At 40.6% G+C, this 15,320-nt stretch overlaps 1 protein-coding gene across 1 annotated transcript in view; it reads right to left on the bottom strand.

Annotated features, from left to right (window-relative positions):
• The window catches only part of WDR25 (WD repeat domain 25), an 816,010-nt gene that overhangs the window by 40,428 nt on the left and 760,262 nt on the right, over positions 1 to 15,320 (bottom strand). The window contains exons 5-6 of the mRNA XM_078660186.1: positions 11,087 to 11,257; positions 2,097 to 2,237 (exon numbers count right to left, since the gene is read on the bottom strand). Of these exons, the coding sequence (XP_078516312.1) occupies positions 2,097 to 2,237; positions 11,087 to 11,257 (312 nt within the window). The remainder of the gene's footprint in view (positions 1 to 2,096; positions 2,238 to 11,086; positions 11,258 to 15,320) is intronic.

Below are 15,320 nucleotides of genomic sequence, written 5' to 3'. Positions count from 1 at the left end.
TTTGTGAAGGCTTGTTTAAATGGCTGACACCAAACCCACCATTAATGTGGTATGTTCATGATATTAGTTGCCAGTGGTTTACGGCACTATGATGAATCTCATACCCACTACATCACTGTCAAAATGCACAAACTTTGCAATCTGAATCCAAAGGGAGTGATTTATGCTTCGACACTTTACTGTCAATCACACATTGACAACATGTTGGACAGAGTAGACCTGGGGAAGAGGTAACTGGATAAGAGGGAGAAACATAAACACTGCCTGTGGACACTCTTCCTGGTTGCATAGCTGTGTAGGGTCAGCTGATTAATACCTAAATGTAAGAGGAAGCTATTAGAGATCTTATAGTTGTAGCTCAAATATCTCATTTCTAATAGTGTACCGTTTGTCCTACTCTCTACAGTTGGGTGAAACTCTCTGCCTTCCTACAGCTGAAACAAATATAGAATCTAGGTAACATATGCAAAGAGTGTTCTGAACTATTAAGCACTTCTTGCTAGAGAGGACAACCTTCAATGTTTTATAAAAATGTTCTGTGATTCAAATTACATTCAATGTGACAGGTTAAATGCTCATTAGTATTAGTCTTACAGCGTTTGCTTAACAGCAAGCAATCTGTCTCAAAGACACTTTATCAAAGTATGTGCAAGTTGAGGATCCTTTTCGCTCCTCTGGGGAAACAAACTACTACAAACATAAGAGTTCATACCCCTCAAGGGATGACTCCAGAAAATAGTGTTCAATCGCAAAGTCTAAATCCTTGAAAACAAGTTCTGTCCTAGATTACTTCTCTGAGTCTTTAAAACATACCACAATAGGTGGCACAGCTGGGTAATTAATTATTCTCTATATTAAGAAAAATAAAGAGTATATTCAAACATAACCAAAAGTCCCCAAATTCATGTTCTCCGGGGATTATCCATGTTCAAGTGCCAAGCATAATTGAGACCCAGATGCCTCTGGTTAAAATGAGGTTTCAGTGTTTATTCATCTTCATTAAAAATAAACAGCAAACTACCCAGCCAACGCGTTTCGTCCCCACAAAGGGCATCATCAGGGAAAATGTTCTTTGTGTGATCCTGTATCAAGTATGCTTCCTCCAAAAAACACCTAAGGTGTCTAGAGAAAACACAGAGAAGATGCGGGTGCCAAAATACTGCTTTGTTCTGCAAAACCAGATCAACCCACTTTCATCTCAGACACCTGACCATAAACCTGTGAACCAAGGGGGTTGTTAGGCAATTCGACCTCGTTGTTGAGGCACCATTTCTATTGAACTGCTGCACTGACACTAGTGCGCTAAAGGTTCAACCATTTATGCCAAGTATATTAAAGTTAAACTTCTCAGAGTCTAGTTCACTCTTTCGTTGACTGCCAAAAATACCAATTTGAAGAGTTTCTAAACTCTGACAGTAAGGTCCTCGGTGCACTGCCAAGCAAAGATGCTCTGGACCACAAGGACCCCATACTCCTGAGAGGTCCAGATGGCCACCACAATTTACAAGTCTCAGGAGAGTACTGTTTCTTCCTTGGCTTCACCCATGTGTCTGTGTAGCACATCCATCTGAGACATGAAGCCTCTATCCTGTCAGCACTCAAACTTTAGAACACCATCAGCCTCTTCTGCTTCTGAAGGTGCATACATTCAGGAAGCTTAGAGTGTTGTGCCTCAACGAGGGCCAGCACAAAGTGGTATGCGTAGGCTACGGATCATGACAATCACCTTCATGACAATCACCTTCATGACAATCACCTTCCACTACATCAAGGAAAGTATATATTACTATTCTTTCCTCCACATCTACTTACTTTGCAATGTAGAGAGCAGTTAAGTGGATGAACAGGGCGTGATATTATTGTCATGGGACATAACGAATGTGATGTAGTGAAAAGTACTGTTGGCAACGTTTAATTTTGTATGTTGTACAAAATAGAAAATAGAATTAAATTAAACTTTCCAATACTCCATCAGGACTTGGGATCTGACAACTTGTAAAACACCTTAATACTTTTAAAATACAATAAACTGTACTGAGTGAAAATATATTCACTTATGTGTCAGCAGTTGAATATGTATATAGAAACAAAAATACCTTGTGTCCTTCATATCTTTTTTTCTTGTTGATTTTGAATGGACGCTGTGTAGAGAACAAAGCCATGTAATTTCCATTTGTCTGGGCAGCAAAAGCTCGTTCTTTGGGATGCAAGGTTAGACTTGGGCACGTATAACGCTCCTGAAAGAAAAAAATGCTCAGTTCTGTCACTATTCATTGCACACAAAAAAAAGTTTCCAAAAATACATATTTAAGAAGATTGGCCCGCATGTTGCATTGAATTGTGCCTCGCAAATTACAGTATTATTATAAATTATTTCTACGTCTGACAATTGAGACAAAAAACCCTAACAAGCATTTGCAATGCATAAGGTCTCGCATTAGGAAAGTTTGAGCTATTGGTATTGTAAATGACAAATTTTTTATATATGTGTTGGTTTTGAAAATAGCAAAAATAATAGCTTTGTCATTTACAATGCCAATAGTTATAACTTGTGACACCTATAGCATTTGTAATGCAATATGTGTTGTATTCACGTGACTTAGATGTATTGATATTACAAATAACAATGGCTTTGAATTTTTTAAATAATTAATACTTAAATAAAAGTTATTGTAATTTATAATGGCAATAGCTTAAACTTTTGTAAATAACTTTTGTGAAGAATATGTTCAGTGTATTTTATTGTGACGAAAATCCAAGAACAGAAGTGAAATACTAACCTCTTTTTGTGACATTTGTAATAAAGCTTGAAACATTGAGAGATCATATTTGACCCAGTTGTTGGTAAATGGTTGCACAGATTGATGCTGTGGTGGGGCTGAGAGATGTTGTGGTGGCGACTAGTGATGCTGTGGCATTCAATGATCCTGTGGTAGCGCCTAGTGATGTTGTTGTGCCCCTTAGTGATGCTGTGGTGATGCGATAGATAGAGTGAGTGGGATAGATAGATAGAGTGAGGGCGATAGATAGATAGAGAGAGGGCGATAGATAGATTGATAGATAGATAGAGTGAGGGCGATTAGATAGATAGAGTGAGGGCGATAGATAGATAGAGTTAGGGTGATAGATAGAGTGAGGGCGATAGAGTGAGGGCGATAGATAGAGTGAGGGCGATAGATAGAGTGAGGGCGATAGATAGAGTGAGGGCGATAAGATAGAGTGAAGCCGATAGATAGATAGAGTGAGGGCGATTAGATAGAGTGAGGCCGATAGATAGATAGTGTGAGGGTGATTAGATAGATAGACTGAGGCCGATAGATAGAGTGAGGGCGATAGATAGACAGAGTGAGGGCGATAGATCGATAGACAGATAGAGTGAGGGCGATAGATCGATAGACAGATAGAGTGAGGGCGATAGATAGATAGATAGTTGTGTGTGTGGTTGTGTGTGGTTGTGGTTGTGTGTGTGGTTGTGGTTATGTGTGCGTGGTTGTGTGTGTGTGGTTGTGTGTGTGTGGTTGTGTGTGTTATGCTTTGTTTTTCCATGTTTTGTTATGCTATGTTTTGTTGTGTTTGGTATGCTATGTTTTGCTAGGCTATGATAGGTTTTGTTTTGTTATGCTATGCTATGTTTTGTTATGTTATGCTATGTTTTGTTATGCTATGCAATGTTTTGTTTTGCTATTCTATGCTTTGTTTTGTTATGCTATGCTATGTTTTTTTGCTATCCTATGCTTTGTTTTGTTATGCTATGCAATGCTTTGTTGTGTTTGTTATGCTATGCTTTGTTATGCTATGCTGTGTTGTGTTGTGTTTTGCTATGCTATGCTTTGTTTGGCTATGCTATGTTGTGTTATGCTATGCTTTGTTATGCTTTGTTATGCTTTGTTATGCTATGCTATGTTTTGCTATGCTATGTTTTGTTGTGTTTGATATGCTATGTTTTGCTATGCTATTATATGTTTTGCTATGCTATGTTTTGTTATGCCATGTTTTGTTATGCCATGTTTTGTAATGCCATGTTTTGTTAGGCTATGTTTTGTTTTGCTATCCTATGCTTTGTTTTGTTATGCTATGCTCTGCTCTGTTTAGTTTTGCTATCCTATGCTATGTTGTGGTTTGTTATGCTACGCTATGTTGTGTTTTGTTATGCTATGCTATGTTGTGTTTTGTTATGCTGTGCTATGCTATGTTTTGTTATACTATGTTTTGTTATGCTATGTTTTGTTATCTTATGCTATGTTGTGTTATGCTATGCTATGCTTTGTTATGCTTTGTTATGCTATGCTATGTTTTGCTATGCTATGCTTTGTTTTGCTATGCTATGTTTTATTGTGTTTGATATGCTATGTTTTGCTATGCTATTATATGTTTTGCTATGCTATGTTTTGTTATGCCATGTTTTGTTATGCCATGTTTTGTTATGCTATGCTATGTTGTGTTTTGTTATGCTATGCTATGTTGTGTTTTGTTATGCTATGTTGTGTTTTGTTATGCTATGCTGTGTTTTGTTATGCTATGCTATGTTTTGTTGTGTTTTGTTATGCTATTTTTTGTTATGCTATTTTTTGTTATGCTATGTTTTGTTGTGCTTTATTACGCTATGCTTGGTTATGCTATGCTTGGTTATGCTGTGCTTGGTTATGCTGTGCTTGGTTATGCTGTGCTTGGTTATGCTGCGCTTGTTTGTGCTGTGCTTGGTTGTGCTGTGCTTGGTTGTGCTGTGCTTGGTTGTGCTGTGCTTGGTTGTGCTGTGCTTGGTTGTGCTATGCTTGGTTGTGCTGTGCTGTGTTTTGCTGTGCTGTGTTTTGCTGTGCTGTGCTGTTTTTTGCTGTGCTGTGTTTTGCTGTGCTGTGTTTTGCTGTGCTGTGTTTTGCTGTGCTGTGTTTTGCTGTGCTGTGCTTTACTGTGCTGTGCTGTGTTTTGCTGTGCTTTGTTTTGTTATGCTATGCTCTGCTCTGTTTAGTTTTGCTATCCTATGCTATGTTGTGTTTTGTTATGCTACGCTATGTTGTGTTTTGTTATGCTATGCTATGTTGTGTTTTGTTATGCTGTGCTATGCTATGTTTTGTTATGCTATGTTTTGTTATGCTATGTTTTGTTATCTTATGCTATGTTGTGTTATGCTATGCTATGCTTTGTTATGCTTTGTTATGCTATGCTATGTTTTGCTATGCTATGCTTTGTTTTGCTATGCTATGTTTTATTGTGTTTGATTTGCTATGTTTTGCTATGCTATTATATGTTTTGCTATGCTATGTTTTGTTATGCCATGTTTTGTTATGCCATGTTTAGTTATGCTATGCTATGTTGTGTTTTGTTATGCTATGTTTTGTTGTGCTTTATTACGCTATGCTTGGTTATGCTATGCTTGGTTATGCTGTGCTTGGTTATGCTGTGCTTGGTTATGCTGTGCTTGGTTGTGCTGTGCTTGGTTGTGCTGTGCTTGGTTGTGCTGTGCTTGGTTGTGCTGTGCTTGGTTGTGCTGTGCTTGGTTGTGCTATGCTTGGTTGTGCTGTGCTGTGTTTTGCTGTGCTGTGCTGTGTTTTGCTGTGCTGTGTTTTGCTGTGCTGTGCTGTTTTTTGCTGTGCTGTGTTTTGCTGTGCTGTGTTTTGCTGTGCTGTGTTTTGCTGTGCTGTGTTTTGCTGTGCTGTGCTTTACTGTGCTGTGCTGTGTTTTGCTGTGCTGTGTTTTGCTGTGCTGTGCTGTGTTTTGCTATGCTGTGCTTTGCTGTGCTGTGCTGTGTTTTGCTGTGTTTTGCTGTGCTGTGTTTTGCTGTGCTGTGCTGTGCTGTGTTTTGCTATGCTGTGCTTTGCTGTGCTGTGTTTTGCTGTGTTTTGTTGTGTTGTGTTGTGCTGTGCTTTGCTGTGCTGTGTTTTGCTGTGCTGTGTTGTGCTGTGCTGTGTTGTGTTGTGCTGTGCTGTGTTTTGCTGTGCTGTGTTTTGCTGTGCTGTGCTGTGTTTTGCTGTGTTTTGCTGTGTTTTGCTGTGCTGTGCTGTCCTGTGCTGTGTTTTGCTGTGCTGTGCTGTGTTTTGCTGTGTTGTGTTGTGCTGTGCTGTGTTTTGCTGTGCTGTGTTTTGCTGTGCTGTGTTTTGCTGTGCTGTGCTGTGTTGTGTTTTGCTGTGCTGTGTTTTGCTGTGCTGTGTTGTGTTTTGCTGTGTTGTGTTTTGCTGTGCTGTGCTGTGTTGTGTTTTGCTGTGCTGGTAAGGGTATGTGAGGGTGTGTGTGAGGGGGTGTGAAGGTGAGGGTGTGAGGGTGAGGAGGTGTGTGAGGGTGAGGAGGTGTGTGAGGGGTGAGGGGGTGAGGGCGTGAGGGTTGTGTTGTGTTTTGCTGTGCTGTGTTGTGCTGTGCTGTGCTTTGCTGTGTTGTGTTTTGCTGTGCTGTGTTTTGCTGTGCTGTGTTGTGTTTTGCTGTGCTGTGCTGTGTTGTGTTGTGTTTTGCTGTGCTGTGCTGTGTTGTGCTGTGCTGTGCTGTGCTGTGTTGTGTTGTGCTGTGCTGTGTTGTGTTTTGCTGTGCAGTGTTGTGTTTTGCTGTGCTGTGATGTGCTGTGTTTTGCTGTGTTGTGTTGTGTTGTGTTTTGCTGTGTTGTGCTGTGTTGTGTTTTGCTGTGCTGTGTTGTGTTGTGTTTTGCTGTGCTGGTAAGGGTATGTGAGGGTGTGTGTGAGGGGGTGTGAAGGTGAGTGTGTGAGGGTGAGGAGGTGTGTGAGGGGTGAGGGGGTGAGGGTGAGTGTCTCCAATGAATGTCACTGCTTCGCCTTCTTTGAAAATGTTCAGTGCTGCAAATAGAGCATGCCGCCCTAATTATCACAGCATGAGGCCCCAAAGTGATAATTATCACAGCATGCAGAGAGCCCCCCACGCTGCTGGAGCACGCAACTGCACATTAATTATAGTTGAGTGCTCCAGCAGCCTGGGGGCCTGTTGACATGCTGTGATAAGTGGGTCTCATGCTGTGATAATTGTTGCGGCGCCTGAGGAAGTGGAGACTCCTGCTGGGATAATTGGTCTTGTGGCGCCTCAGGAAGTAGAGTTTCATGCTGGGATAATTGGTCTGGCGGGCTTGCAGCGCCTGACGTCCAACAAACGTGCACAAGCTGCTCAACCTTGAAGCGCGTTCACAGACCTGGGTCGGCTCGTGCCCAGGTCTGTATCGGGCTCGTTCACAGCTGTTACTCCCTTGACAGGGAGGAAGGTGACTATAGTCTCGCTGGCGGGAGCGCTTCGCGCTCCAACGCCAGCTCGACCTAATAAAAAAAGCTATACATACATACATACATATTGGGGCTTTCCGACAGCCCTCTCTATCCTTTGGTCTCATTAACTGTCATACTAATTTCGATTCCACCCACCACAACATACAGCATGGAATCATGTGTCAGTCCACTTGACCAATTGCCTTTCTTGTACTGTAAGCGACGCAATTGTTCATAATAACATATGCACATCTGGCACAATAGAAGTGCACTTTTTTTTATAGAGTTTTCCTGAGTTAATATTTTACTCACCTAAAGTTAGTTACTTTTCCTTATATTATTTTCTTTAGCTTTTTAGTCATACGTGTGTGTTCAAACTATGCCAATAGGTCACCCTAATTAAAAGAGATGAGTACTTTCTTTGCGCCAATAAGAATAATATGTTACTGTGGTGTGCTGTACTGTAAACCTAATCAACAATTCTACACCTTGTTGTAAATACACCTTCCAGCTAGGAAGGACCCCTTTGGAACTTTTCCAGCAGGTCCCGGGCAGACACGGGTATTGGGCTGAAACTGAAGCCATTAAGTCTTTTGCCAGTGGTGTCTTGGAGCTGTACCTTTATTTCGAGCCTAAAGCTGCACATAAAGTGCACCTCCTTAGCACTTGCCTATCAGGGTAGCAAAGTTGAGCAGTCCAACACTAAGCTGTGACCCATCCGTATGGGTGGAGGGGCCATGCCCCCACCTTTTTCTAGTCAAGAAGATTGTCTGTCAGGCTGAACAAATGTCAGCCTGAAGATACTCTTTTCATTCAGGTCAGGCAGCCAGTAGCTAGACATGAGCTAAATAAGCAGGCTCATTGCTGCTCGAGCTAAACTTTGCCAGGCTGAGGATTTCACAGCCCTGTGGGCGTGACCTCCGCAGTCTGGCAAAAGTGCCTCGAGGGGAGAGTCACTGATTGCCTAGGACTGGGTGCTTCAGTTTTGAGCCCTAAACTACCCAGGGCCAAGTGTTAAGCAGTCTCACTGACCCCATTCCACTCTGTGATGAGTGAGGGCCTGCTGTCTTCCCTCATTGGCTGAACTTAGGTCAACCAAGGAGAGTAGGTAGCATTCCCAACCCTAATTTGACTCCGAACTTTCCCTCCCGGAGAGCTGCAGTGAAGGTAAGTTTTGGTTTTTGATGTTTGGTGCATGTGTGCGTATACACATGCATGAATGTATGTGTGTGTATTTCAGCAAGTGTGTGCAGTGAATGGGTGTGTGTGAAAATGCATGGGGGTGACTGAGTGTGCTTGAGTGGCCTCGCGCCCATTGTTGCTACAATTACCAGCCGCTACTGCCAACACTAACTCAGGGAGGTGCTGTAGGGCAGAAGTGTAGAACACAATGAAATATATCATAGGAATCAATAAACCTATGTCCAGACAGTTCTTTTATAAGAAAACATAGTGTTACATTTCTGCATGCAGAATTATACACGTGGTCATAATTCTGCATACTGCAATACTTCAGTATTGAAGTGCTCCTTGAAGTTTGCAACTGCCATGGATATCCAACTTCTGGAATTTGTATTCAGTTCCAAATATAGACATACATTTTCTCCAAACACGTTTTAACATTTTCTTGAAAACGGGTGAATCCGGCCCATTGTGGTCACTGCCTTGAAGAATTCACCACCTAAAGGAATTCCTGACTATGTGCACAATGACGAAAATTTCATCACATTCTTTACGCCAAGAAGACTGAAAAAGCTGGCGTTTCAAATAATACGGAAACTATTCCCAATAAAAGAGATTCCAAACTCATAGCGTGTTTTTTCCTGGCATTCCTTTGCTTATATACCAGAGAAAAGGGCATTAAGAGTTGTCAGTGAAAGCAAGCATCTTGATTGAACTGTTTCAGTACATTTTAATATTCCGTAGAAATCACGGCGACAGATATATTCAGAATCATCACACCCTTAGGGGATTTATAAAATAAACAGATTTTTTTTTTTTTAAAACATCGTTCGCCTGAGGTGCAGCCAACACAAAAATTGACAGCTAACACCATGCTTTTAATACTTAATTTCAAGTACTGCTGTTTTTCATGTCATCCTATTGTCTCCTACGTTATTTGTTTTTTTACAGTTACTCTACAAAAAATTCTAATGCCGCCTTCATAATATCAGGGAAAAGCTATCAAAGTAAAGAACCCAGGTGGCCTGAGACGTGCAATGTCATGTCACAGTCACAAGGAGAGACCCTGCTACAGTTAGCTTGTGACTTGGAAAAAAGGCTGAAAGAGTCGAGGTGAGAAGATACTATGTAGTGATGCAGCGTTGTTTTCTAAAAGCCTATTTTTGTATACTTCAACCAACAATGGTAAAGCCCGTAGGTCTGGTTTTCATGGAGTAAGGCTTGCAAACAAAGGCATGTTTGTTTGATGTGGTAGTCTAAATGGTAGTGGTAATACTGCCAGCAGTATGGTCATGGTAATAACAGCATTAGTAATGGTGCTGTTAGTAACTGAAATGAAGAGGATGGTGTTAATAGTGGAGATGGTATTAAAAGTAGGGGTAATAGTAATGGTAGAAGTGGTGGTAGTGATTGTGTGAGTAAAAGTGGTGGTGCTAATGGCTTTCACTTGATTCCTGATGAAAAATGTAAAAATAAATAATACTACTTCATTAAAAAATACAAAAGGATTGGTTTCCGGTAAAGACTGAAAGTGTAATCATTAACAGGCACATGCATCAACGGAAATTGCATTAGAAAATGGTGCGAATCGCAAAATTCGGCTGTTTGCGAATGCAATTTCCATTTTTGGGATGGATTATCATTTTTGGTATTTTCGCAATTTAAGGAATCTCAAATTGAGATTCCTTAAATGCAATCATCAAACTTTAAAAATTTGCGAATTCGCAAATAAGGGGTTCAAATTACCATGAAGTTGATCTTCATGGTAATTTGCGAAAACTTTGAAAAATGCACTAAAGTGCATTTTTCAAAGTTTCATTTTACACACACACATGCCCTTGGGGCATATGTGTGTGCAAAATGTACTTATGGGCAGATTTCAGGGGTGCAACAGGGTGTCCTTTGGACACCCCTGTACCCTTGAAATTGCATTCTTATTATTTGCGAATTTCTAATGGTAAAACGCAAATTAAGAATGTCATTCCCATTCATTCCTATGGGCCTCTAGGCCCATAGGAATGAATGGGGTGGCATTCCTTAATTGCAATTCTCAATTAGAGAATCGCAATTAAGGAATTATAGGGAATCGCTATTTTTTTAGCAATTTTTTGATGCATTGCATTTTGCAATTCCTTAATTGCGATTCCTTATTTTTCGCAATTAAGGAATCGCAAAATGCAATATTGATGCATGAGACTGCAAGTGTATTTTTTAGATGCAAATAGTCACTCAGATATTGCAAAGAAAGTTTCCACAGGAGACAGGAAAAATGACAAAACAGTGTGAAGCGAGAGGGAAATCATCTCTTGGTGGAGTCAAACCCACTCTATGTATATTTTAAAGATTTGGCAACACTAAGTTAACACACAGCTCTACTATCAAGCCAGACTTAAAAATGTGAACGTGCACAGAATTTCTTGCTGATGTGTATTTCCTGCAATGCAATGGCCTTGGTAAAATAAGAATTGATAAACAAGTCTTTGAACAGGGGCTTAGTGTTTGTGGTTTCCAGATAATACCATTTTCCACTTCACAACTCTATGCATAGTTCAAAGAGCTGAGGATTGATATAGCTGACACCCATCCTAGTTTGAGGCAAGGTTGCTCAATAACTCACAAAGGTTTAGTGAAAATCAAAAGCTCTTCAAACTGTTCAGTGTAATACACTGGAGTAGTCTTCTGAAAACATGTAATCTAACTGTGTAACCTACATGGAAAATCTGATTGGAAATCTTTGCACCAGTCTCAAAATCCCAAGCAATGATAGTGCGGTCCGCTGAATCCCGGCTTACGGAGTCAGTGCTGGTAAAGAACACGTTTCCCTCAGGAAGAAAAAGGATGTCCAAAGTCTGCTGTATGGCAGCTTTATAAGTCCTTATCACCTGTAAGAAAAGGAAACAAAGTGGTTTATTGGACGTATTCTCTTTAACTCATGTCATCAAAAGAGATATTTTGTATACAGAAAGTCGAGAAGCCCATGTAACACATTAGCACAATGAGTTAAAGTGTTTAATCCATCCTTAGTAAGGGCTTCATAGTCTTCGAATGCACACCACCAAACACAGAAAATTACTTTCCACTAGATAATTGCCAAAAAAAAACTGAAATTCTTAACTTATGCTTGTTGCTAGTTTGGGAAAATCTTGAATATTCGATTAGCAGCCTATTAATAAAACACTCACTTGTGTACGATTTACCTGAAATAGAACAATGATTAAAAACATTCTTACAATGGTCCAGTTTTTAGGTTGAGCATACGAGACCTCTTGTATATACTTTTGTATATACTTAAATGTGTATGTACTTTGTGGGCTCTGGAGATCAGCCCTAGGACTTGTCTGCTTCCGCTTAGGGACTTTTTTTTCTGTTCAACTGCCTCTATATAGAAAACGACCGGTAGAGGTCAGTAAAATACCAGAATTGCTTTCTGCTGAGGGACTTTCTTTTTAAAAAAATTCTGACAACTGCCTCTATTTAACTTTCTTGACAGAAAACGGGCAGCAGAGCTCAGTAAAATTCCAGAATCACTTTAGCATTCTCTAGATTCAGTCCATAGAAATGGTCTTCCACGAGCATCCATAGGCGATAATATTTTTTCAAATGTATTTTCAGTGATATGACCCCCGAAGGCCCTGTTTTTATATTTAAAACAGAGCTTTGGACTAGACCATTTCCTGCTGAAAGGCAATATTTCTCTCCATGTGTTCCCATACCTGGCGTGTGATGCAGTTTGGTGCTTACTTTCCCTCCATGTTAAAGAAAAGTAGATGTTTCAGCACCCAGGCTAATGTGCTGCATAGCTAAATACATATAAGGTCTCAAAGGCGAAATCAATTGCATTGCCAATGCTTGTTTAAGATAGGAACAGAACAATGCCGAAAATACCTTCAATTCTTATCCGAATCTTAAGTTTCCCTCTATTACATGACGTTGTTCAGTAATTGTTTAGGATACACATACATTTTACTTAATTGCAGACAGGTTCCCCACTTATATACATAATTATATTTAGTGGACAACAGTCATTTAAAGGTGGTTGACTGGTTTCAGCTGTGGTACCATATAGTCATCATCAGGACATAAAACTTGGACTGCATAGTATCAATTTAAAAGGTGTGCCAATTTGCAATACAATAAATGTGTTTGGCGTTTTTATCGTAAAATGTGCCCTTCCATCTTGCTAGTGCAGTTATCTGGATCGAGGATAGAAGGTCTTGAAATGAATCTAGATTTCATAGGTTCTCATCTCTCTACCAAACATTGGCAAATAATTCCCCCTCATTTCCTTGGTCTGAACCTTGATCTTTTCAAATAAAAACACAACGACCAATGCACAGGCTGGCACGATGTTTAAAACATGGAAGTCAAGGGAAGAGAGACAGGTTGCAAAGTGGTGCTGCCGAACTAATAACATCAAGGAATGAAATTAATGTGTCCTTATGTAATGCAAGTGGTGCTCATGTCGCGCTATATAAAACTCGGGGGGGGGAAATACTGTACACGCACTACATGAACTTTTGTTTTCTTTTTTCTAATCAAGCTCAAAAATTCTTCCTCTTTAAATGTTAAACGTAAATCTAGATATAAAAGCGTTATGGTCCAGATCATCCAGAGTGTTAGAAAAATTGGTTGTTTTATTCTTTTTCCATTGCTTTTAATTATTTTAAAGGTACATGCAGACTTTGGGAAGAAGGAATGCATTAGCTAGTTTTATCCTCTTAATTCCGTCCTGAGTAGTACATCCTCATGCATTTTTTAGAATTCTACCTAAACCTGTCTTTTTCTATATGAGGTTTGCGCATTCAATGTCCTCTCTTCATTGAGGCATTACACTCTCTGCATGAGTAGTCTTCTTTCAATAAAGAATGTTACAATTTTAACTGTGGCTCGCTACAATTAACAGCATGAGCTCGTAAAAGTTTAAAGCAGCTTGTTCAATGAGGCTCTTAACCGCAACACATGTTTCATTCACTGTGGCAGGCTAACCGTTTGAGCTATCTCAAGGTTGTGAACAGTGTAAAATTGTCAAATGAAAAAGAAAATGCAAAGCACATGGAAACTGTACGGTTGGAAACTCAAGGCTTGTGTAAACTGTATAATGTGTACAATTTAACATAAGGTGAAAATACTTTTTGGGCCGTGGCCTTTTTTTAAATGTAAAATTCTAGAGATACTACCTGATAGGTTTTAAATAAGCAGCAAACCGCAGGTGGCTCATCGAGCATCTGGATGAATTATTTACGAAAAAAGCTGGTATTCAGCAGTATTGAGTATGAGTACAAGAGAAAGGATGCCCCTTGATAGCTTGAAGCAGAAACCTGTGACACCATATTTCAATTAGGGGTTGGGGTGCTAGTTGGGATGTCCGCTTGTTATCACTTTGTAGGAAATACAAATTAGTATGAGATGAGAAAAATCCCTTCCTATTCTTCTTGTCCTTAAAGACCAACAGCAAATAATGTCATCTAAGTTTTGTGTTGGTATAGCGGAGTTGCTTGCAATCCATGCAGTCGTTTAAAGGTTGTCTGGTGCTTGGTATGCAAGGGAGGCAGTTGGAGAGGTGCTGGACAGAGACATTTTAAGTCATGGGCAAAGTGGGCAATTGCCCAGGGCCTCCACCTTCCAAACACCCCCCTGGGGATGTAAACATTCTCCTTATCTAGCTCATCTCTGTCTATTTCCATATATCAGGCTCTCTCCTAGCTGCCTACCTTTAGCTATAAGTCTCTCTTGCTTTCTCCAGTGGAATCTGAAGGATACCTTTGGGCCCTGGAAAGACATATTTTACATTTGTTTGTGTGAACCCTGTTTTGGAAAGTTTGCTTGGCATCATGTGGGTTAGATTTAGCAGAACATGGACAGCAAAATTACTAACAGGGCTTCCAAAAATATGTCTGTCAGCGGCCTCAGAGCTGGTCGGTAAGTGCCTCACGCTTAAAACTAGTAAGATGTGTAATAAACTGACAGAGCATCTGCAGGTAACTACACAGATAAAACTTTTTTTTATAAGTACAACATCAAATCAAGGTACAGTCATTGGACAGAGGAGAGAAACAAAGTGAGATTAAACAGAGGAATTTAGTCTACATTTTCATTAGATATTGCAGCTGGCGGGAAAGGTGTGTAACGCCTTCCAAGTTCGCCATGGGCAATGCTCTTGGTACCCCATCCCACATAGGTGAATACACATCAGTGTCTGCAGTAGGCATGCCAGCCATCCCAGACCCTCTCTCCAGGCACCCCTTACTCTGGTATACCACTCTCTCTGCCTGTTGGCACCAATCCATGTCCTTCTTCCATTTGGGAATCCCAGTGGGGCGCAGGGCACCCCATAACTATGAAACTTTTTTTTGGTTACCCCAGCGTCCACCTCCAATCCTAGTTTCGAGTATTTGGGCCAGCTCCGCTACCTTTCTATGTTCAGGAAGATCCATTTGGCATTTATCAGGACCTCTAGGTTCAGCACATGGGACATTGCTCTTGTTACTCCCTCCCAATAGGTCTGGACAATTGGGCATGTAAATAGTGTGTGTATGAAGGTGCCCGTCTGCCTGCAGCCTTGTAGACAATGACTGAAATTTACCCTTCCAATTTTGTATAGTAATGTTCTAGAATAGTAGGATCTGTGTAACATGCAGAGTTACACCAGTCAAAGCACACACTTATGGCAATCACACGAGGGACCTGCAGGGTCGCTTCCCACTCTTCATCGTCTAGTTCAACCAGGTCCGCAGTCCATGTGTTTTGTAGAGTGCTTAGACTATCAGGAGCATTATTTAATATCTTTTTGCTAGTGAGGGAGACGGCCTTATCAAGCATAGAGGCTAGTAGAATTCTAACTTCCAGTGGAGACAACTCCGCCACTTGCGCGTCTCCCCAGGAATATGTACCCTAAGGCAGAGCATCAACTGCAGGTAGTGGCACAGCTCCGTTCCAGCCAGGCAT

Source organism: Lissotriton helveticus, chromosome 9 (assembly GCF_964261635.1).
Source record: "Lissotriton helveticus chromosome 9, aLisHel1.1, whole genome shotgun sequence".
NCBI lineage: Eukaryota > Metazoa > Chordata > Amphibia > Caudata > Salamandridae > Lissotriton > Lissotriton helveticus.
This window is presented reverse-complemented; position numbering and strand designations above follow the sequence as displayed.